The 24,321-nt window shown below is 40.4% G+C and overlaps 1 protein-coding gene across 2 annotated transcripts in view; it reads right to left on the bottom strand.

The window, feature by feature from the left end:
* The window catches only part of alg6 (ALG6 alpha-1,3-glucosyltransferase), a 60,590-nt gene that overhangs the window by 11,569 nt on the left and 24,700 nt on the right, over nt 1-24,321 (bottom strand). For both annotated transcript variants that reach the window (XM_060830367.1, XM_060830368.1), the window contains exons 9-11: nt 19,835-19,920; nt 9,051-9,135; nt 3,458-3,528 (exon numbers count right to left, since the gene is read on the bottom strand). In XM_060830367.1, the coding sequence (XP_060686350.1) occupies nt 3,458-3,528; nt 9,051-9,135; nt 19,835-19,920 (242 nt within the window). The remainder of the gene's footprint in view (nt 1-3,457; nt 3,529-9,050; nt 9,136-19,834; nt 19,921-24,321) is intronic.

Raw genomic sequence — 24,321 nt, 5'->3', positions numbered from 1 at the left:
TGTGGAGTTAGAGTGATTAAATATAGCTTCTTGTTAGGCAAGAGAAGCCAGGATTATTAGTGGTAAAAAGTATGTGGAATTTGAAACTTAAATTAATCAGTTTGATTTTATTCAATGATGGAGCAGGCTTGAAAGGCTGAAAAGTTTACTTATGCTCTTATTTTGTGTTTGCATTCTTCAGGTTAGGCAGACACTAAATAAGACCGTATATTAGGATATGACAAAATCTGTTAGGAGGTGGGAAACATCACAGAATAGTCATTTTTTTCCAAAGCTAGGTTCCAGCCTAATTTTTCCAAGTTACCGAACTATAGCACCACACCAATGCTCTGGTGAATAACTGAACAAAGGTCAGAGATAAAACTGAGAACCTTCTTAATTTTTAATAGTCTAATATCTCAATACACAGTGCATTTACTCACTGTGCTTTCACAGCTAGTCAGTTAAAATTCATTATGTGGACAATTATCTAACATTGGGACAAATCATCTATTCATTAGCTTAAAACATCAATTTAGCTCAGTTAGTAACACTGCTGGTTCAGAAGTTGAGTCCAAGCCTTATTCTAGGAACTGAACACAGATTGCATTGTGCATAGAATACAAATTATCTAAACATTTATCAATGTAGTATTTATTACAACATAACTGAAAAGGTTTCTGATCACAAATTTACAAAAGCAATCCCTTAGACAATCTAATGTCTAATGTCTCATCATGTACCGAATTTGCAATAGCAAGACAATAGAACATGAAATGTATACAATTACAGAAAAGACATAACCCTGTTTCAAAGATATTTAACGCTAAATGATCTTTATCAGTCATGTGTTTGTAGTTCACATCTTGACATTCCTGGCAACTGCAGCATCACAAAATAGACGTTCACAAAGCATAGGTAGTTGAGTTCATCATGTATTATGTAATACATTTTCCAATTACAAGAAAAAAGTCTAGTTTTTTTGGTAAAACAGACTTTGTGATGAGTGTCTAATTAAGTTTCTAAGATCAATATTGGAACTGACAAAATTGATCCAGTTAAATTATTTGTTCATCGAGAAATTCAAATGCTGAGGGATAAATTTTGTATAGTCAGTTATGGCTAGAAAGTGAGGTAAATTGGTTTAAATCTATGGAATAAGACCATTATGTAGTATAAAGAGGTTTATTTCTGAAGATAGCAAGGACTGAGAGATAGTGTAAGAAAATGGATAGATATGTTTGGTATTTCAAGAAGTGGTGGATTTGTCTCTGAAGGAAATTCCCGTATCTTTAATGTCTGTGATTTTACCTGAAACATTGCAATTTCATGAAGAATGTGAAAGTAGGATGAGAATCTTCTCTGTAAAGAAACACATGCCTACCTCTCTTTCAAAACTGAAGAATGGCAGCACTTGGTGTATGAAGGAATATCTGCAATATTACATTTCTACAAGACAGGTCTATCATGAATAACTTTAAATTCTGCACACCCCCACCCCCACCCCCATCCCACTGCTAACCAACAATGCCTCACATTTAGTCTTGATCGCAGCACCTCTAGCGAAGCCATAGATTCTCAGCCAGTTCTATATGTGTGAGAAAGTGTTATTGAACGTTACAACTATGGTCTGCAGTACCCCAAACCCAAAGCCAAAGCTGTTCTTGCCAGTCAAACGCCCTTCCCATTAGAAAGTGGAGCGAAGTGATTTACTTTGTTTCTACTTGACTTTATCACTCTCTCATCTGGAAAATTATTGCGTTAACCAAGGCCATTAACAGCAAAAATCATGGAAACTTCCACTCCTTTATATCTCTATACTACAGCAGGCTGCACATTTACTCATTTAACCAATGAGTTTTCCCAATTGTTTTGGAAACAAACCACAGGAACAAAGAATAAAAGAGGTACACCAAGTAACAGTAAAGCTCACCTTTAATTAAACATTTCTAAGCAATTTATTAAGTTGTGCAAATCTCTCTCTCTCTCTCTCATTATATAGCATCATGTTGCTTTTCGTATTATGTTAGCTTATAGATGTTGCAAACTAAGTGCCACATAATTAAAGTACAGCATGTTCTTTCCAAGGCAGCTGACTGCCTCAAGTCTCTGATTCCGCGTAATTGAAAGATCACAGCAAACCAATTTTAAACGCTAACCCAAAACACATGATATGCTGAAGGTTTCAAATCCCTGTGTATTTTAACAATACAACGGCCTCAATGAACTTATAAGAGAAAGCTCACTCACTGAGCCAATGCTATAATAGGAGTTATTGACATGCTCATTGCTATGTTGAGATGATGGTTTAGATACATACTGGGACTAGACATTTTGTGTAACTCACATTTTATGGCAGACAAGATTTCATGAATGAACAAACTTCTAAATTTTATATTCATGCTGCAGGAAAATAATGATGAGGAGGTGGTGGTTGAGGGGAGACTTTATAAAGGTTTATAAATTCATGAGGAGCATAGATAAGGTGAACAGTAAGGATTTTCTCCCCCTAGGGCAGGGGGAGTTCAAAACTAGGGTGTATATTTTTAAAGGTGAGAAGAGAAAGTTTTAAAAAGCACATGAGGAGCAACTTTTTATTTTTACAGACTGGTTCATATGTGGAATGAACTACCAGAGAAAGTTGTGGATGCAGGTTCAGTTATATTTAAAAGACATTTGGGTAAATACACGGATAGGAAAGGTTTGGAAAGATCTGGGCCAAAGGCAGGCAAGTGGGACTAGTTTAGTTTGGGAACATGGTCGGGGTGGACTAGGTGGACCAAAGGGTCCGTTTCCATGCTGTATGACTGAGTAAAATGAGGGATGGCCAGATGGAACGCAGAGACAAACAAAAAACAAGGGGAGAAAAGACCTTTTTGTTTTAGAAACTAATTATTACACTACTGCACTAAGATTAGAAGATACAACCGCATGCTGCGGTAGTAGCTAACAAACAAGGAAGATCTCAGGTTCAGTCTCTCAGCTGTGCTTTGACTGAAATAACAGTTATAGAGATACAATGAGCCACAATCATAAATGGATGAAAGTTTTAAACAACAATGATTGTCATTTGAGCCAACATCCTGCGTATTCCTGATGGAAAGTGCATACTGAACTAAGGGGGTTGCAAGCTCGTGGCAATGCCCACCCCTCCCTCAACCGAGAGTTCAACCATTCATCTGTGTTCACTGTGAAAACTCATCAAGAACAGCCAGTAAGTGAGACTTTCAAAATCTGTCAGCATTGAGGAAATCATATAGCACGAGTGTCAACACTTCAACAGAAAAAAGAAAAATTAAGGCAAGAGACTTAAAATGTTGGTTTCAAATCTTTCACAGTATTAACAAATTTATCCTTAACATGTCCTAATAAAATTACAGCAGGAAGATATGAATTGTCCTTATTTAATCTGCTGTTCATCAGATGATTAATGAATTTCTATCCCAGGACATTAAAATTATAGATTTTCCAAACTTACAGAGCGGCCAGAAGTATAGACTTCTCATGAACTTGGAAAGAAAACAGGAAGAATGACAAGGAACAATTCACCTAGAAATTGAAAAAAAAATTATATTTCAATTTGTGTCTGTTAAAAATTGCAAGAAATCGTCACCTAATTTCTCCTACCAGCCCAACTTTTACCTTTTCAAAGGCATTCACTTATATTTCTTCTATTCAAAATTGACTTAAAGCATTAAATGCTCCTGTCTTTACAGATGAGACCAAACCTGCTGAGTATTTCAAGCACTTTGCTTTGTTTCAGCTTCACAACTGCCAGCAACCCCTGATATTTCTGAGTGAGCTCAGGCCAGTGCTAATTCCTGGTCAATACCTAGTTGACAAACGACCCCTGGAAATGTATCATTCCACAGATGGGATCTGTTCTGTTGTGATTCCCTTTAAACATGGCTGCTAATATCAGAAATACAACTGAGAGCAGTTGCCAAGTGAAATCTGGAAAAGGCTAACACAATTTTAAATTGTGTACTCTCATTTAATGCAGGAAAGTTGGCTTTACACTGCCTCCCAATTGAGGTAACTTACATTCACTTATGGCAGTGGTGAGCAATCCATCCTGAACAGCTAGAATGCAAACTACAGCAGTCAAGCAGCTAATGAAAGATGTCTGAGCAACAGAAGAAAAATCTAGTCTAGGAAACATAGTTGAGGGAAGGTGGGCTGCAAATGATGTGAGACTGTATTATGAGATCCACTGGCTTGGGCACTGTCAGTAAGAAATTCCATAATTCCCTGCAGCAACTCATACTTATTATAGCAATAAGGAAGGTCAAATGTATTACCACATTCGCTACAATCTGCTACCTCTTAGATTAAGGTTGAAGCAAGACTTGTTGGCAAGTATCTTAATGCTACATCATTGTACAAAAAAAGGAGCTTTTAAGATATCTAAAATGCTAGAATAGTAGTGGTCAAATTATGGTCTGGCTACCATTCACCGGAAGCTTCAGTAGACAGACCTCACCTCATGATTTCAATTCTCTGCTCATGGACTGTCTATGGGATATTGACCAAACATGTGTCTTGCTCTTTTTTTTTGCTTTTAACAAAAGGGTGTATCAATATTTTGTTTGGAGGCCAGTCTATCTCAACACCCATCCCAGTGTCAAAGGGTTCAAATAAAACAGTCTACTTTTGTTCTTTTTCCTGTAGCAAACCACTTGACAATAATTCCCTCAGTGGCATAATCGAAATCAAAGAAAAATTAAAGACTTGCATTATATAGCTCACTGTTGTAGACTTTAATGTATTACCATAATTAATCCTTCAGATTTCTCAAAACCATGATACTATAGTTCGTCATTTCATAAATATAGATTTTAAACAAGACTTTAGGATAGAATAGTAACATTGTCTGAAGTAAATGATTTGAATTGGCTCAAGATTGTTCAGAAATAGCTAAAGCTTCACTACGTGTTCAGTATTTCAAGCATTTATCTGCATTTCTGATTCTCCCAAGACTGTCAGCACTTTTAGAATTGTAATGACTCACGAGACGTGTAGAGTTCAAGTTAATTATTGCTGTATTTTGAAACCTTACTCGTGACCAATCAATTTATAAATTCATTGTTAAAAATTTTAAAAAGCAAATACTTTAAATTCCAAGTTACAAGCACATTAAAACAAATTAGTTGAAGTGGAAATTGTGCTGTCAAGTAATTTCTTCAATTTTTATTTGTTTTCTCCCCAACTTCTTCTTGCTGTCCTTCCTGTATTGAATTTATGTTGTACTTTAGAGCTGGTGGCTGCTCTCTGGAGTCTCAACAAAGCAGTCATTTTTGGCTAAAATGTGTGTCAGTGGAGAAACCAATATGGACAGCATCACCACTGAGCCCGAGGTTGTCCGCATCTAAGAAGCACATATTCAATAACAGTCAGCAGACAGCAATCTGGAATGGAAACACGAGCTGAATTTTCCTCCTGCTGAAAGGCAATAAAGCCAATTATACAATCCCAACTATTGTCCCAGCAAAGATTAGCTAACTTAGCAGATGAACACAAGAACCTGGAATCATCCCATCTGTATGACTTAGTATTACACTTAGCAGTGCCTTCAGATGCCAAGTCATCAAGAATAGTGTTGACGTTTTGTTTTAAACTGTGTCTGCAGAGTGCAGCTCACATTCCACAACACATGTTCCCTACCAGCCGCCAAGGGATCTTATAACATGATGGAATCCTGTCATTATCTGTCTTCACTTTCAATCCTCATATACTGAGTTACATTCCCTGAGTAAGTGCCAGACTTACTTAGAAGGTCAAAATCTAAAGGTGAAAATTAAACTTCCTTGTTTGTAGCCTTTACTAAAAATTCTCTCACCGCCCAACAAATTCTGTTTAAATATTTGCAGACAATAAAAATTCAGTCTGAAACTCTTGATAGCAGGATGTATAAATGCACTGCATGAAGCAGTAACACAGAGCAAGAAGAACTTAGCGATAAATTAACTAATCCAGAGCCACAATGGATGTGTCAGCTTTCCTTGGATGAGTAAAGGGAAAGATTGAGGCAGCATTTTCATTGCTGATCACTGTCTAGTGATGTTTACTGAAAAGCAAGTAAATGCAAATAGTATACTCTTGAGAAATGTAGCATTGGCTAGACTAGAGGCGAGATATAGCTTATGTAGGGTCTTAAAAGGAGTGGCTAGTGAGACAGTTGTCAAAATGGTTTTAATTTAAAAGGTTCCCTTGATTCAAGGGCAGTCCCATTCGATTGAAAGGTAGTGAATGGAATGCTTTTATTCAAAAAGGGAGGGAGTCAGAAAGCAGGAAATGACTGGCTAATTTGCTTAACACCTGTCATATTGAAAATGCTAGAAACCATTGTTAGAAGAATTATAGCAAGGTACTTGGGATAAATTCAAGGTGATCAGGGAGCATCAACATGGTTTAGTGAAAGAAAAATCATGTTTCACCAATCCATTGGAATTCTTTGAAGTGGTTATATATACTGTGGTTAAAGAGGAACTTATGGATGTTGTGGTTCTGTTCGCTGAGCTGGGAGTTTTTGTTGCAAACGTTTCGTCCCTTTCTAGGGGACATCCTCAGTGCTTAGGAGCCTCCTGTGAAACGCTTCTGTCATGTTTCCTTCGGCATTTATAGTGGCTTGTCTCTGCCGCTTCTGGTTGTCAGTTGCTGTCCACTGCAGTGGCCGGTATATTGGGTCCAGTTCGATGTGTTTGTTGATAGAATCAGTGGATGAGTGCCATGCCTCTAGGAATTCCCTGGCTGTTCTCTGTTTGACTTGCGCTATAATAGTAGTGTTGTCCCAGTCGAATTCATGTTGTTTGTCGTCTGTGTGTGTGGCTACTAGGGATAGCTGGTCGTGTCATTTCGTGGCTAGTTGGTGTTTGTGGATGCGGGTTGTTAGCTGTCTTCCTGTTTGTCCTATGTAGTGTTTTGTGCAGTCCTTGCATGGGATTTTGTACACTACATTGGGCGGCACGGTGGCACAGTGGTTAGCACTGCTGCCTCACAGCGCCTGTAGACCCGGGTTCAATTCCCGACTCAGGCGACTGACTGTGTGGAGTTTGCATGTTCTCCCCGTGTCTGCGTGAGTTTCCTCCAGGTGCTCCGGTTTCCTCCCACAGTCACAAAGATGTGCGGGTCAGGTGAATTGGCCATGCTAAATTGCCCGTAAGGGGTAAATGTAGCGGTATGGGTGGGTTGCGCTTCGGCGGGTCGGTGTGGACTTGTTGGGCCGAAGGGCCTGTTTCCACACTGTAAGTCTAATCTAAACATTGGTTTTGCTCATGCTGGGTATCGGGTCCTTTGTCCTGGTGAGTTGCTGTCTGAGAGTGGCTGTTGGTTTGTGTGCTGTTACGAGTCCTAGTGGTCGCAGCAGTCTGGCTGTCAGTTTGGAAATGCTCCTGATGTATGGTAGTGTGGCTAGTTCTTTGGGTTGCGGCATGTCCTCGTTCCGTTGTCTTTCCCTTAGGCATCTGTTGATTAAATTACGTGGGTATCCGTTTTTGGTGAATACCTTGTATAAGTGTTCTTCTTCTTTTTGCAGTTCTGGTGTACTGCAGTGTGTTGTGGCCCTTTTGAATAGTGTCCTGATGCAACTTCGTTTGTGTGTGTTGGGGTGGTTGCTTTCATAGTTCAGGACTTGGTCTGTGTGTGTGGCTTTTCTGTATACCTTCGTGGTGAATTCTCCGTTCGGTGTTCTTTGTACCATCATGTCTAGGAATGGGAGCTGGTTGTCCTTTTCTTCCTCAGCATGAGCAAAACCAACGTAGCGTACAAAATCCCATGCAAGGACTGCACAAAACACTACATAGGACAAATAGGAAGACAGCTAACAACCCACATCCACAAACACCAACTAGCCATGAAATGACATGACCAGCTATCCCTAGTAGCCACACACACAGACGACAAACAACATGAATTCAACTGGGACAACACTACTATTATAGCGCAAGCCAAACAGAGAACAGCCAGGGAATTCCTAGAGGCCTGGCACTCATCCACTGATTCTATCAACAAACACATCGACCTGGACCCAATGTACCAGCCAGTGCAGCGGACAGCAACTGACAACCGGAAGCGGCAGAGACAAGCCACTATAAATGCCGAAGGAAACATGACAGAAGCGCTTCACAGGAGGCTCCCAAGCACTGAGGATGTCACCTAGAAAGAGGACGAAACGTTTGCAACAAAAACTCTCAGCTTGGCGAACAGAACCACAACAACGAGCACCCGAGCTACAAAATCTTCTCCCAAACTTTGAGAACTTATGGATATACTGTACTTAGATTTTCAGAAGGCATTTGATAATTTTCCACATCAAAGGTTATTGCAGAAAATGTAAGTTCATAATGTAAGAGGCAACATATTGGCATGGAGAGAAGATTGACTGGCTAACAAGAAGCAGAGAGTAGGTATAAGTGAGTCTCCTTCAAGGTTGGAAAGATGCGTGCTACAGAAATTGGTTGTCCCTGAGGTCCCTTTTAAATCTTTCCCCTCCCACCTCAAATCTATGCCCTCTAGTTTTGGACTCCCCTACCCTGGGAAAAAGACTTGGCTATTTATCCTATCTGTGCCCCCTCTTGATTTTATAAACCTCTATAATGTCACTCCTCAGTCTCTGAACTCCAGGGAAAATAGCCTCAGCATATTCAGCTTCTCTCTATAGCTTAAACCCTCCAACCCTGGCAATATCCTTGTAAATCTTTTCTGACGCCTCTCAAATTAAACATCTTTCCTACAGCAGGGAGACCATAGAGTCATAGAGATGTACAGCATGGAAACAGACCCTTCAGTCCAAGCTGTCCATGCCAACCAGATATCCCAAACCACTCTAGTCCCACCTGCCAGCACCCAGCCCCATATCCCTACAAACAATGGTGTTAAGTAAATTCAGGTTATTTTGTCTCTACTATTGCTCAGTAGTGACCACAGTACATTGATTCAAGGGATGTTCGTCATTAATCTAGTTCAGGTGCACTAAAAAAACTGAGCTGCACGAAAGCTCCTTCTAAAAAAAAGAAAATAATTACATGCAATAAACATCAATGTATGCTAAACAAAATGAATTAAAGACCTACCAGTGCAAGTTTGAATCCCTTTAGCGAGGGGTTAATTGTCAGCTTTATGCACGAAGGCAACAATGTCAAAAGAGTGGCAGCAAAACTGATGAAAGAAAACAATGTTGTTAAACAATATACGTGTAAAACTGTACACGTGAAATACAAAATAAAGCAATGAAACTTCATCATTCACTTTAGAATTCATTAAAGTATGAAGTACTCGCTTATCTCAAAACATCCTTTTCCTTTTGAGAAAGGCCCCCACGTCAGAACACTGTCTCTTCTTGATACATTGCCAAAGACTAGGAAATCAGTTCAGGAGAATCATCAATTGGTTATCTCTGCGACATTGAATGCTAACCCACCTACATTCAACTATTTTAAAAGTGAGAGAATCCATAGTGAGGGAGCTACAGCACGACACCACACTAGAAATCATTCTGAACAAAATCCCTTGGAAATATTAATAATGTCCATGCACTTCAATTAAGCAACTGATTAGAGTTAAAATAGAATGTTTTTTTTCTCAATGTTTGAACTTCAAAAGATTTGGAATGACAGTTTGGGGAATAAGAATGTAGCAAAGCTCTGGTCCATGGAACTTTTTAAAAATCCCACCTCCCCCCTCCATTTAGAACACAGAGTAGAGAGAGGAATGCATATCTTTGGAACTCGGAGGGCAAAGATGATCAATTTAGAGCCCTTAAATATTTTGAAAGAAGAGATAGATAAATTCGTCAAAGCCAAGGGGTGAAAGGTTATTGCAGTATGTGGGAATGCAGATTTGAGGTTACAATCTGATCAGACATGATCTTATTGAAGGCTCAATGACCTCGGTCTGAGGAGGAATTATTTCTGTCAAATGGTCATGAATCTGTGGAATTCACTGTCCCAGAGTGCAGTGGTCGTCTGGACACTGAAAAAAATTTGAGAAGGAGATGGATATATTTTTAACTTAGTAATGGGTGAAAGGGTTTTGGGGGTAGGCAGGCAGGCAAGTGGAACTGATGCAGAGGTGTGCCACGATCATGTTGAACAGCAAAGTAATCTTAAAGGGCTGAACTAACTACTCCTACTCCTGGTTTATGTTCTCGGCAGATTCTAAACTATCTGTGCACCACTCTTCTCATAAGCTTTGTACGATGTTCTTCAGTTCCAGATTTAATGGCCATTTATCCAGCCACATAAGTATCTTGAATAATAATTTTCCAAAATCTCCAGATTGAGCCTCACCACTCCAACCTCTCCTTGTAACGGAAATGCCTGCATCGAGTATCAGTTTGGTTGCCTTCTTCTCAAATACCAAAATCTGGATATCTTCATTGCGACCAGAAATGCACATACTATTCCAGGTATCATTGTAGTTGTGACTTGTACAGGTTCTTGGGATGTACTTAATCTTTCTGGCTATATCAAGATCCATTGGCCTATCTTTCCCATTCTGGCACTTTGTGATATTGGTGTTAATGATATAAACACCAATGTCCCCAAATACATCACATGCTGTGTTTTGTAACCTGGAATTTAATTTTACATTCCTGTTTATTTCCCTTTATTCATCACAGAACTCACCACCTCTCCACCTTTAAATGCAAATGTCCCTTAAAAACCCACCTCTTGTTTTTACTCTTGATTTTTTAAAACCTTTCAGATCACCTGCAAACTTGGTAGCTTTGTAAGATAGACATGTCATACTGGCCAGAATTTAAAGTTGGCAATGGGGCCCTTGCCTGGCAATGAGATAACCGGTTGGAGCCTTTCTCCAGGTGGCCCAAACACTATTTCAGGTAATTGGATGCTTACCCAAACAGTGTTGGGCCACCCAACTGCTGGGTGGAAACCATGTCCGGGATCTGGTCAATCACAAGGTGGTGGTATGACTGGGGGCGGTCACCCCCATCTGTCTTACAATGGGGCCTACCACAAGGATTGCTGGTGGAACCCCCAAACAGAGGTAAGTGCACCAGCAAGATAGGGAACAGAGGTTGTAATGTGGGGGCGGGAAGAGTTTGGTCCGAAGTAAGGTAGGGAAATGCTACCTGGCTGGGACCTTCGATTGAGCAGAGAATCCATGAATGAATGAACATCATCCCCCTCACCAAACAGGCTGCTGAAAAACTCAGGATGGTTTGCTGGGCAGTCTTGCCAATTATGAGCCACTGCCTAGTGCTGGTTGAAGACCAGCAGTACTGGATTAATACCTTTAAGTGGGTATTTATGGGCTTAAACTGAGTTTTGAACAAGGACACTGCCTCCAAACCTGCCTAGCTTTGATGTGTTCAGAGGATTTGGAGATCAGCGTGTATGTCCTTACTCAATCACATTGCCAACCCACCTGAGGAGAGTTGGGGCATTATCTTTTGTCAGATCAGTACAAAGTATTTTAGTGTCAGGTGTAAACTGGATTGATGCAGATTAAATGTTCTATAACAGTCTGCCTTAACTCTAACCCCAGAAAACAGCATTAAGCACCACTGTAACAATTTACTATCTTATGGTAGTGAGAGATTACTAGTTTAGTTGTAATTTATCTTGAATTATGGGCAATTTAATGCTGTAAACCTACATCCAGTAGAAACAATAACGCCGCTCCACAGTAACCTTCTTTCAAGTAGAAAAACACATATCCTTTTTGGTAGAATTTAATTCTCTAGTCCATAAGAGAAAATACATACAAGATGAAATACTCAACAAACAAAAGATAAAATTTAGCTTATTACAGCATTTTTAAAAAAACTCTTGTGAAGCTTCTAGATCTCAAGTACTGACAATGCATTATGTACCTCCAAGCTGCCATTCTTTGTGTTGAGTGTGTATCAAGTGCAATCTGTCTCCACCTACCATCGACAAGTCTGCACTTTTCACCAGAAGTCAATAGTTAAATAATCTCCTCAGTTGAAAAAGGCATTGAGGTCAATTGCAATGTCCCCAAAGTCACAACAGCTGTGATCAGCTAACTTAAACACGTCAAGGGTCACAGCTTCTTAGTCCAAATGTCTCAGCACTACAGGAGGCAGCATATTCACCTGCTGAGTTACTGCAAGCTCTTCAAATGACTAAATTTAGAACCACTTGCAGTGAACCGCACTTTTAGATGGAACATACACTACACAAATTTGCCATCCAAGTCATTAAGTCTACTGTGCATATAAAGTAGAAGAATTTATAGATTATTGTGAATATTAAATGTGCATACAAGACAAATGAGTAGGTTGTGGAAAATGTTATGTTTAATGTGTACTGTAGTCCTGGCTTAGTTGTGAGAAAAATAACAGCGTTCAGATATTTTATCCCTCTAATAAATACATACTTGCTATAAATTATTATTTCTTTTGGTTTTTCTTTCTCAGCCAGCCTGTCTGGAACCTCATCCTGAAACCAATTTGGGGATGGAGGAGAATTAGAATAAACTATGTTTCAACCTCTTATCCATTTATATTATTCATTTACAAGATGTCAGTGTCACAGGCTAAGATACAAGTTTTTTCCATTCCCAATTACTTGAAAGGGTGATGGTGATTTGCTGTGTTGAACCTTAGTAGTCCATGTGGTTTAGGTACACCTACAGTGTTGTTAGGGAGGGAGTAACGGGATGACAGCAAAGGAATGATGGTATAATTCCAAGTCAGGATGGTATGAGACTTGGAGGAGAACTTGCAGGGTTTCCCTGTGGATCTGCTGCCCTCATGCTGTTAGATGCTACTGGATGCGGATTTGGAAGATGTTGCCTACGAAGCCAGAGAGAGTTTTTGCAGTGTATCTTGTCGATGTTGTTATTGTATCCCAGTGGTGGAAGGAGTGAATGTTGAAGGTGTCAGATGAGTACCAATTAATTAGGCTGCTGTGACCTGGAAGGTGTCAAGCTTCTTCAGTTTGGTTGGAGACTTCACTTGTTAAGGCAAGTGGAGAATATTCCATCACACTCATTCGTTTCCAGTATCTGCAGTATTTTGCTTTTATCAGATGAGATTGGTTGATTGTGGGATTACTTTGATCTGTCTACTGCACGCTGTTTGTTCTATTAGGCATACTGATAGTTCTGTGCAGCTTCTTTAGTTTCACACCTCCTTCAGGTGTGCTTAGAGCTGGTCCTGGCATGTCCTCCTGTAGTCTTGATTAAAAGCGGGTTGATCTCCTGACTTGATGGCAATGTTAGGGTAGTGGATATGTGGGGTGAACAGCTTAGATTGTTGTGCAATGCAGTTCTACTGCCACGGATTGCCCGAAGCATATCACAGATGTCCAGTATTGAGTTGCTAGGTCTGCTCAAATCTTGACCAGTCTGTGCAATAGTTCTCTCAGTTTTAACAAAAGCCCCCCACCCCCTCCCCACTAAGAGATTAATAACAAAGACTTTGCACTGTCGACAGTGCTCTGTTGTCAGTTCTTAATGGAATTAAGCAAGACACATGGTCTGTCCAGTTACATTCCTTTTATCAGACATTTTAGGGGTTAGATAGAATGAAGTGGCTTGTATGGCTACTTGAGGGCATTTAAGAATCAAATATGTTGCTGATGACTTTCCTTTTCTAAAGGCCATTAGTGAACCAGGCAGCTTTTAATTACAATTAACAATGGTTTCCTGGTCACTATTAGTCTAGTGTTTAATTCTGGATTTAGTAATTGAGTTCAAATTTTACCAAATACAATGGTGAGATTCAAATCCATGCCCCAGAGATTTGCCTGGCCTCATGGATGACTAGTGCAGTCAGATTACCATTACACCACCTTGAACGCATCTGAGGTAAACATATAAACCACTTAAAATGTAAGTTTGCTCGCTGAGCTGGAAGGTTTGTTTTCAGACGTTTCATCACCATACTGGGTAACATCATCAGTGAGCCTCCGGTGAAGCGCTGGTGGCGTGTCCTGCTTTCGATTTATATGTTTAAGTTTCTTTGGATGGGTGATATCATTTCCAGTTGCTTTCTCTGGAGGATGGTAGATGGGGTCCAAATTGATGTGTTTATTGATAGAGTTCCGTTTGGAATGGTATGCTTCAAAGAATTCTCATGTGTCTCTCTGCTTGGCTTGTCTTGGATAGGATGCATTGTCCCAGTCAAAGTGGTGTACTTCTTTGTCTGTATGCTGGCCACCAGGATATATGAACATCAACTAGCTTCAAAAAGACATGATCCACTATCATTAGTATCATGACATATAGACAAAGAAGGACACCAGTTTGACTGGGACACCACATCTATCCTAGGATGAGCCAAACAGAGACACGCACGAGAATTTCTTGAATCATGGCATTCCAACCTGAACTCTATCAATAATTTTAACTTTCCAAACATCGACTGGGACTGCCATGGTGTTAAAGGTTTAGATGGAGAGGAATTTGTCAAGTGTGTACAAGACAATTTTCTGATTCAGTATGTGGATGTACCTACTAGAGAAGGTGCAAAACTTGACCTACTCTTGGGAAATAAGGTAGGGCAGGTGACTGAAGTGTCAGTGGGGGAGCACTTTGGGGCCAGCGACCATAATTCTATTAGTTTTAAAATAGTGATGGAAAAGGATAGGTCAGACCTAAAAGTTGAAGTTCTAAATTGGAGAAAGGCCAATTTTGACAGTATTAGGCAAGAACTTTCGAAAGCTGATTGGAGGCAGATGTTCGCAGGTAAAGGGACGGCTGGAAAATGGGAAGCCTTCAGAAATGAGATAACAAGAATCCAAAGAAAGTATACTCCTGTCAGAGTAAAAGGGAAGGCTGGTAGGTATAGGGAATGCTGGATGACTAAAGAAATTGAGGGTTTGATGAAGAAAAGGAAGGAAGCATATGTCAGGTATAGACAGGATAGATCGAGTGAATCCTTAGAAGAGTATAAAGAAAGTAGGAGTATACTTAAGAGGGAAATCAGGAGGGCAAAATGGGGACATGAGATAGCTTTGACAAGCAGAATTAAGGAGAATCCAAAGGGTTTTTACAAATATATAAGGACAACAGGGTAACTAGGGAGAGAATAGGGCCCCTCAAAGATCAACAAGGCGGCCTTTGTGTGGAGCGACAGAAAATGGGGGAGACACTAAATGAATATTTTGCATCAGTATTTACTGGGGAAAAGGATATGGAAGATATAGACTGTAGGGAAATAGATGGTGACATCTTGCAAAATGCCCAGTCCAGATTACAGAGGAGGAAGTGCTAGATGTCTTGAAACGGTTAAAGTTGGATAAATCCCCAGGACCTGATCAGGTGTACCCTTGAACTCTGAGAAGCTAGAGAAGTGATTGCTGGGCCTCTTGCTGAGATATTTGTATCATCGATAGTCACAGGTGAGGTGCCGGAAGACTGGAGGTTGGCAAACGTGGTGCCACTGTTTAAGAAGGGCGGTAAAGACAAGTCAGGGAACTATAGACCGGTGAGCCTGACCTCGGTGGTGGGCAAGATGCTGGAGGGAATCCTGAGGGACAGGATGTACATGTATTTGGAAAGACAAGGACTGATTCGGGACAGTCAACATGGCTTTGTGTGTGCGAAATCATGTCTCACAACCTTGACTGAGATTTTTGAAGAAGTAACAAAGAAGATTGATGAGGGCAGGGCAGTAGATGTGATCTACATGGACTTCAGTAAGCGTTCAACAAGGTTCCCCATGGGAGACTGATTAGCAAGATTAGATATCATGGAATACAGGGAGAAATAGCCATTTGGATACAGAACTGGCTCAAAGGTAGAAGATAGAGGGTGGTGGTGGAGGGTTGTTTTTCAGACTGGAGGCCTGAGACCAGTGGAGTACCACAAGGATCGGTGCTGGGCCCTATATTTTTTATCATTTACATAAATGATTTGGATGCGAGCATAAGAGGTACAATTAGTAAGTTCGCAGATGATACCAAAATTGGAGGTGTAGTGAACAGTGAAGAGGGTAACCTCAGATTACAACAGGATCTGGACCAGATCTGGGCCAATGGGTTGAGAAGTGGCAGATGGAGTTTAATTCAGATAAATGCGAAGTGCTGCATTTTGGGAAAGCAAATCTTAGCAGGAATTATACACTTAATGGTAAGGTGCTAGGGAGTGTTGCTGAACAAAGAGACCTTGGACTGCAGGTTCATAGCTCCTTGAAAGTGGAGTCACAGGTAGATAGGATAGTGAAGAAGGCATTTGGTATGCTTTCCTTTATTGGTCAGAGTATTGAGTATAGGAGTTGGGAGGTTATGTTGCGGCTGTACAGGACATTGGTTAGGCCACTGTTGGAATATTGCGTGCAATTCTGGTCTGCTTCCTATTGGAAAGACGTGAAACTTGAAAGGGTTCAAAAAAGAGTTACAAGGATGTTGCCAGGGTTGGAGGATCTGAGCTATAGGGAGAGGCTGAACAGGCTGGGGCTGTTTTCCCTGGAGTGTCGGAGGCTGAGGGGTGACCTTATAGAGGTTTACAAAATTATGAGGGTCATGGATAGGATAAATAGGCAAAGTCTTTTCCCTGGGGTCGTGGAGTCCAGAACTAGAGGGCATAGGTTTAGGGTGAGAGGGGAAAGATATAAAAGAGACCTCAGTGGCAACTTTTTCACACAGAGGGTGCATGGAATGAGCTGCAAGAGAATGTGGTGGAGGCTGGTACAATTGCAACATTTAAGAGGCATTTGGATAGGTATATGAATAGGAAGGGTTTGGAGAGATATGGGCCGGGTGCTGGCAGGTGGGACTAGATTGGGTTGGAATATCTGGTCAGCGTGAACAGGTTGGACCGAAGGGTCTGTTTCCATGCTGCAGATCTCTATGACTCTATGATTCTAAACATATCGATTTGGACCTCATCTGTCATTCTCTGAGAAAAAGAACCAGAAATGATATCACTCACCCAAAGAAACCTAAAAACAAATAGAAAGCAGGACATATCACCAGTGCTTCACTGGAAGCTTACTGATAATACCTAGTATGATGACAATACATCTGAAAACAAACCTTGCAGCTCAGCGAGCAAACTTACATCTCGACCTCAATCTGAGCTACAAACTTTTTCAAAAATCGCTACTTAAGAGTTCCAGAATTCTGACCCACCAACCAAGAGGGAATGAAAATATAGATCCATGTCAGGATGGAGTGAACTTGGACAGAAATGTGCAGATGCTGGTATTCTCATGCACTTGTTGAAGACGCCTTGGTGAGTTACTGCTGTCTATCTGGTGACTGGATATACTGCTGCTGCTGTTATGGAGAGGATTAATGCTTAAAATGGTGAATAGGGTTTCAATTAAATAGGCTTTGTCCTGGAGGATGGTGTGCTTCATATGTTGTTCAAGCAGCACTCATGCAGAGAATCAAGTATTCCAACACACTCCTAACTTGTGCCTAGTAAATGGGGGATAGGAGTAGGTCATCAGGAAATGAGTTTCCTGGTATTGAACATACTTTCTGATCTGCTCTTGTAATGGTATTTACCCCAGTTAAGTTTTGGCTAAATTGTAACCCCTAGGATGTTTATGGTGGAGGATTCAGCAATGGTAATGTCACTGAATATCACAGTGAGGTGATTAGATTTTCTCTGGTTAGTGGTTGTCGTTGCTTGGCATTTGTGTGTCATAGAGTCATAGGAATGTACAGCACCAAAACAGACCCTTCGGTCCAACTCGTCCATATCAACCAGATATCCTAAATTAATCTAGTCCCATTTGCCAGCACTTGGCCCATATTCCTCTAAACCCTTCCTATTCGTATACCCATCCAAATGCCTTTTAAATGTTGTAATCGTACCAGCCTTCACCACTTCCTCTGGTAGCTCATTCCATATACACATCACCTTCTGCATGAAAAAGTCACCCCTTAGGTCCCTTTAAAGTCTTTCCCCTCTCACCCTAAACCTATGCCCTCTAGTTTGTTGCTAATCATCAGCCCGAACCTGAATGTTGTCCTGGGCTTGTTGCACCTGGACACAGATATCTGACCAAACAGGAAATGTCATCGAGGAAGCAGATACGTGTACCTAGGATTTGAGTCGAAGGAGGACACCAGTTTGTGACTAAACAGGACTAAATCTTGCAGTGATATCCTAGGGTTGAAATGATTGGACTCCCACAACCAACTTAATTTCTGCTAGGCCTGACTACTGCCAACAAAGACCTCTCCCCTCATTCTCGCTGGTTTTAATTTTACCAACCTCCTTGGTGTCCCACTGACTGCTGGTGCTGCCTGAATATCAATGCAATCACTCTCAATGTACCTCTGGAATTCAGCTCGTATTTATGTTAGGACCAAAGGTCTGGAGCAAAACGTCCTAGCAAAACCAAACTGAGCAGGTTACTAGTGAGTAAATGCCATTCAATAGCACTACTTCTTTCTTTTTATATATTTAAAAGAAGCTCTTCATATGATTTATTTTATATTATTGATAGTTTACCCTCAATGTTTTTTTTCCACCTTTCTTATTTATTTGGTCACCTTTTGTAGAATTTTAAAACTTTCCAATCCATTAACTTACCACTATTACACATTTTTACAATTTGATACTATCCTTAATTTCTGTGGTTAACCTTGGTCATTTTATCCCGTTCTGAGAATCCTCTTCCTCCCTGGGGTATATCTTTGTTGTGAACCATAAACTACTGTTTGGCATTGTTCAACAACTATTTTTTCTGCTAAACCCCTTTCCCAGTCCACTTGAACCAACTCTCCCCTCATTCCTTTGTAATTACTCAGGTTATTTCCAACTCAAGTTTATCACTCACCTACTGAATACTAGATTCTACCATCTTATGGTCAGTTTCCAAAAGAATATTTTACTGAGACCATTACACACAACCAAATCCAAAATAGCCTCACCCACAGTTGAGTCCACAACAGAAGGGAGATTGGGCAGACTGGGTTTGTTTTCCTTGGAGCACAGGTGACTGAACGGACACAGTTTTGAGGTGTACAAACTGGTGGAAGTCACAGATTAGGTAGACAAGAAGAAGCTTTGACCTTAGCTGGCAGGATCAATTACCAGAGGTACAGACGTAAATTAACAAGCAGGTTTAAAGGGAATATCAGGAAAATGTTTGCATCCAGAGGGTGGTGGGAATCTGGAACTCACTGCTTGACAGGGTAGTAGAGGCAGAAACATTTATGTGGTATTTACATGTGCAGTAATGATGCCAAGGCATTCAATGCTATGGGACAACTACTGGGAAATGGGACTAGAATAGTTGGGGGTTGTTTTTAACCAGTGCAAAGCTGAAAGGCTGAAGGATCTTTTTCTGTGACGTAGATATCAATGACTCAATTATGACACTTTGATCAATTTACTGATGGCTGAAAGAAGATTGATGGAATATTAATTGGTGAGTTAAGACTTGGTCCAGTTTTGGTGGACAGGACATACCTGGCAATTTTGCACTTTATTAGGTAGATGCAAGGTAGTTAGTGTACTGGAACAGCTTGGCAGTAGCACCAGTCTTCAGCATTGCAAACAGGATGTTCTCAAGGCTCCTAGCTTTTGTTGCATGCAGTCTACACAGCTATTTCTTTATATCACTGGTAATGAATTAAAATGGCCAAGATTGGTATCTGTGATGCTGGGGCCTTCAGAATGAAGGGACATGCATCATCTGGTTGAAGATGGTATAAATATTCCAGCCTTATCTAAATGGCTATTTGAGCATGATATTTGAGAATAGCTGAACCACTACTGAACCACTTTCCAATACAAGTTACTATCTTTAGTAAAGGTGGGGAGAAAATTGAGACCTATTAATTTAAAATCTCAGAATGTATTTGTTCGTTAATCACAATTACCTTAAAACAAAACACATCATCAATGGGGGTATTGGTGATGAAAGGCAAACTATGAAATATTGACAAGGTCAAAGCATTACCTGAGCCAAACCTGGGTTGCAGGAGCTAAAACCTTCTTCACCTTCAATAGCACAGATAAACTGCACCACACATTTCCGACTTTATCCTATTTTGAAAACACATGTAAATAATGAGAGATAACATGCAAATTGTTTCACTGAATACCACTGGCCTTGGAAAATGTTAACAGTCAAAAACATTTGCAATTCCAATTTTTAGATTACTCGTTCCACAGCTTCATCACACCAGAGCCTACATGGCAGCCATTTACTCCCTTGCTTCTCTGTCCAGTATCATGTTGACTCATACTAACAATGAACCATGCACATGATGACATGCGGTGGACTTTGACCAGCAAATACACATTTGAAATATGAATAATGAGACAAGGTCTTCTCAAAGATGCAGAGACGTTTTACAGAAGTATAACAAAGACAATTTTGGGACATGAAATACTTGGAAATTGAAACAAGTACAAAGAAGTAGAATTGTTCTCATTGTCAGACAAATGAGATCAGAAAGCAGGGAATGAAAAAAAGGCCATCAAATTCATCAAGCACACTCTTTCCACACAATATGTGTAATCTATCAAATTTCTATTCTCTGGATTGCATTTCTCCCATTTAACAATTTACAGCATAAAATTTCTGGAACATTTATCCATTCTGTTGTTATCCGCAGACAATAGTTTTTTCCCATTACTGTTGTCAGCAGGACACAAATCATTGTGATACGACACTCTGTTCCAAACCAGACATTTACCTGGATCCTTTGTGGCAGAATTAATTTATTCAGCTTAATCAGTTTTTTGCTGAATCTATTCTACATGATGAATAAAAACCTAAGATAAACAATATAATGGTTTTAATCTCGCAGTGATTCACTGGAGAAACAAGTGTTCTGCAAAAAAAAACATTTAGGTATTTTGTTTTCTTGCTAATAGAACTGAGAGCATCCAGAGCAGATATCCAGCAAAAGCAGAATAACTTATTTAAAGAAGTTGGATACATTCTGGTTAAGAGGAGAATTGTGAATTATAACAAGTTATGTAGATCATAGAATTAACAAAATATTAAATACAATAGTTCCTAAATTACTGTGATTAGTTTCCTTGTATAAAACTATGGCACGGTGGCACAGTGGTTAGCACTGCTGCCTCACAGCGCCAGGGACCTGGGTTCAATTCCCGCCTCAGGTGACTGACTGTGTGGAGTTTGCACGTTCTCCCCGTGTCTGCGTGGGTTTCCTCCGGGTGCTCCGGTTTCCTCCCACAGTCCAAAGATGTGCGGGTCAGGTGAATTGGTCATGCTAAATTGCCCGTAGTGTTAGGTGGGGGGTATATGTAGGGGTATGGGTGGGTTGCGCTTCGGCGGGTCGGTGTGGACTTGTTGGGCCGAAGGGCCTGTTTCCACACTGTAAGTAATCTAATCTAATCTGATCTAATCAGGCAGGGCTAGCTAACATGGTTGCATTTTCACACTGGTAGTTTGGGGTCTTTTCTCAGAGACTTCAGCATGTTCTTCTCCTCCAGCTTGATAGGCTATATGGCATTATCTTATTCCAATTAATGTTTCAGTAATTTCCAGTGTTTTTTTTCAAATATATACTAATACCTGGTGATTCTGCTGCAAAACCTAACAAAGATCCAAGCTTACTAATAACAAAATGTTTGTGGGAAACAGATTGCAAAATTTTGGATCAGAGATACAGTAGAGTTGTGAGGAAGAGGTTATTTCACCCCAACACAGTGATGACCAGATATGTTTTGCCAAGAGGATGGTAATTTCAAAAGGAAACTGAGTTGGCAATCAAGGAAAACAAATTTGCAGAATGACCAGGATCACATATAAAAACAAAATTGACTAGATTGTGGTCCAGAAAGCTAGTATACTCGATGGGCCTAAAGGCATCCTTTTGTACCATCTCCTTCCTATTGGAAGGGTGTTGTGAAACTTGAAAGGGTTCAGAAAAGATTTAGAAGAATGCTGCCACGGTTGGAGGATTTGAGCTATAGGAAGAGGTTGAATAGGCTAGGGTTCTTTCCCCTGGAGCATCGGAGGCTGAAGGGTGACCTTATTGAAGTTTATAAAATCATGAGGGGCATGGATAGGCTAAATAGACAAGGCCTTTTCCCTGGGGTGAGGGAGAATTAGAGGCCTGGGTTTAGGATGAGAGGGGAAAGATATAAAAGAGACCTAAGGGGCAACTTTTTCATGCAGACGGTGGTGCATGTGTGGAATGGGCTGCCAGAGGAAGTGGTGGAGGTTAGACAATTGCAACACTTAAAAGGCATTTGGATGGGTATGTGAATAGGAAGGATTTGGAGGGATATGGGCCGGGTGCTAGCAAGGGGCACTAGATTGAGTTGGGATATCTAAACAGCATGGCCGAGTTGGACTGAGTTTCTATGCTGTACATCTCTATGACTTTATTCTTCCATTAATGTCTAAACATGTTCATCTTGATACATTGCTGTCATAAAGATGTAATGTGACCTCACCACTGTGTCAAGAGAGAGTACCTAAACATCCGCAAGTCAAAACAAGACATCAACAGGCGTTACGTATTATAAACATTATTATTTCATAATACAACTTATAAACCCATGGCTCAACAGATGACAGGATCATGTCCCTTCCTATTTTTCTTTAATGTAAATGATTTTAATTCTGACTACCTTTCCATAAATTGCTCACTATTATTTTCTTTCTACATTATTGAACAACATAGCTGGACCAGGAAAGTTCGAGTTCAGCCAATTCTAATTTTTATTTCTACCTCTGTGTTTTCCTGTCTCCACACATTACCCAATCACTGAAACAAGCAATGGGTTGGGATGAGTCTTCATCAGGTCGGGGGCTATGGTGCACTGCAGTTTTCCCTGCTTCTCAGAGGGTGTTCTGACTCATTGCAGGCAAGTGCACAATAACATTGAAGTACAGAGGTCAGTGAAAGCTGAAAACATTGGAAACGGAATTCAGGCTCAAGAAAACAACTCTAATCCCTCAACTACTGAAACACCAAGGCAATGAAAAACAGTACTTTCCTTGCTACTGTTTGGCAACAGCACGAGTAGGGAACTATGCAAATAGAAAAAAGTTAACATCTTAATTTTCTGCCCAAGGTTACAAATAAATTATGCAATAGCACAGACTAGTGGCCATTCACAGAAAATATATCCACTTTACTATCATAACTGAAATCTCAAAATAGATCATAAACAAGGATAGAATCACCCAGTGTATTTTGCAAGTACAAGGACTGAAGGATAAGAAAGGAAACACGATAAATCAAATGGCATTGATCAGATGAAATCAAGCTTCAGTTTTAAAAGAGAAAAGAACATATTAGAAAATGAGTTTAGTGTGTAGTGCATTTTTACTTTAACATGGTGAGGTCAAAAGGAAGTAAAGCTTGTAAACAACATTCCTGGAGGTTTCAATGCAGAAATTCAGGTGAAAACAAACATCATTAAAATAGAAACAGATTGTGCCTGCAGTCTCACCTGTGTTCTATATAACTAAAAGCAAGACTGCTTTGCTTCTGTCCTCAAATCTTATTGCAATAAAGACTAACACACCTCTATGAATTAGAGTCATAGAGATGTACAGGACAGAAACAGACCTTTCAGTCCAACTCATGTGTGCCAACTAGATATCCCAACCCAATCCAGTCCCACCTGCCAGCACCTGACCCATATCCCTCCAAACCCTTCCTATTCATATACCCAACCAGATGCCTTTTAAATGTTGCAATTGTAATAGCCTCCACCACTTCCTCGACAACACATTCCATACACAAACCACCCCGAGTGAAAAAGTTGCCTCTTCGGTCTCTTTTATATCTTTCCTCTCTCACCCTAAATCTGTGGCCTCTAGTTCTGGACTCCCCCACCTCAAGGAAAACACTTTGTCTATTTATCCTGTCCATGCCCCTCATGATTTTATAAACCTCTATAAGGTCACTTCTCAGCCTCCGACGCTCCTGGGAAAATAGCCCCAGCCTATGCAACCTCTCCCTTCAACATCCTTGTAAATCTTTTCTGAACCCTTTCAAGTTTCACGACATCTTTCTGATAGAAAGGAGACCACAATTGCATGCAATATTCCAACGTCCTGTACAGCCACAACATGACCTCCTAGTTGTTAACTTTCAGTGACTTATGAACAAGGACACCAGAGTCCCTTTAGGCATTAACACTTTTACAATCTCTCACTTAAGAAACACTCTCCACCTACACAAGTTAACAACCTGGCAGTTGCCCACATTATATTCTATTTGCCACACTGTCATCCACTCATGCAGCCTGTTTAAATCCATGTGAAGCCTCTTTTCATTCTCCTCATTACTTAAGATTCCCAGAAGTTTTGCAATGGAAATATTACAACTGGCCTGCCACATCCAACTATTGATACTTGTTGTGAGCAACTGGGGCCTAGCCACTGACCCTGTGGTACCTCACTGTTCAAAGCCTGCCAACCTAAGAATGGCCAATTTATTCAGACAG

This window comes from Hemiscyllium ocellatum, chromosome 9 (genome assembly GCF_020745735.1).
Source record: "Hemiscyllium ocellatum isolate sHemOce1 chromosome 9, sHemOce1.pat.X.cur, whole genome shotgun sequence".
Lineage (NCBI taxonomy): Eukaryota > Metazoa > Chordata > Chondrichthyes > Orectolobiformes > Hemiscylliidae > Hemiscyllium > Hemiscyllium ocellatum.
Note: the sequence above shows the minus strand (reverse complement) of the source record. Positions and strands in the feature narration are given on the sequence as shown.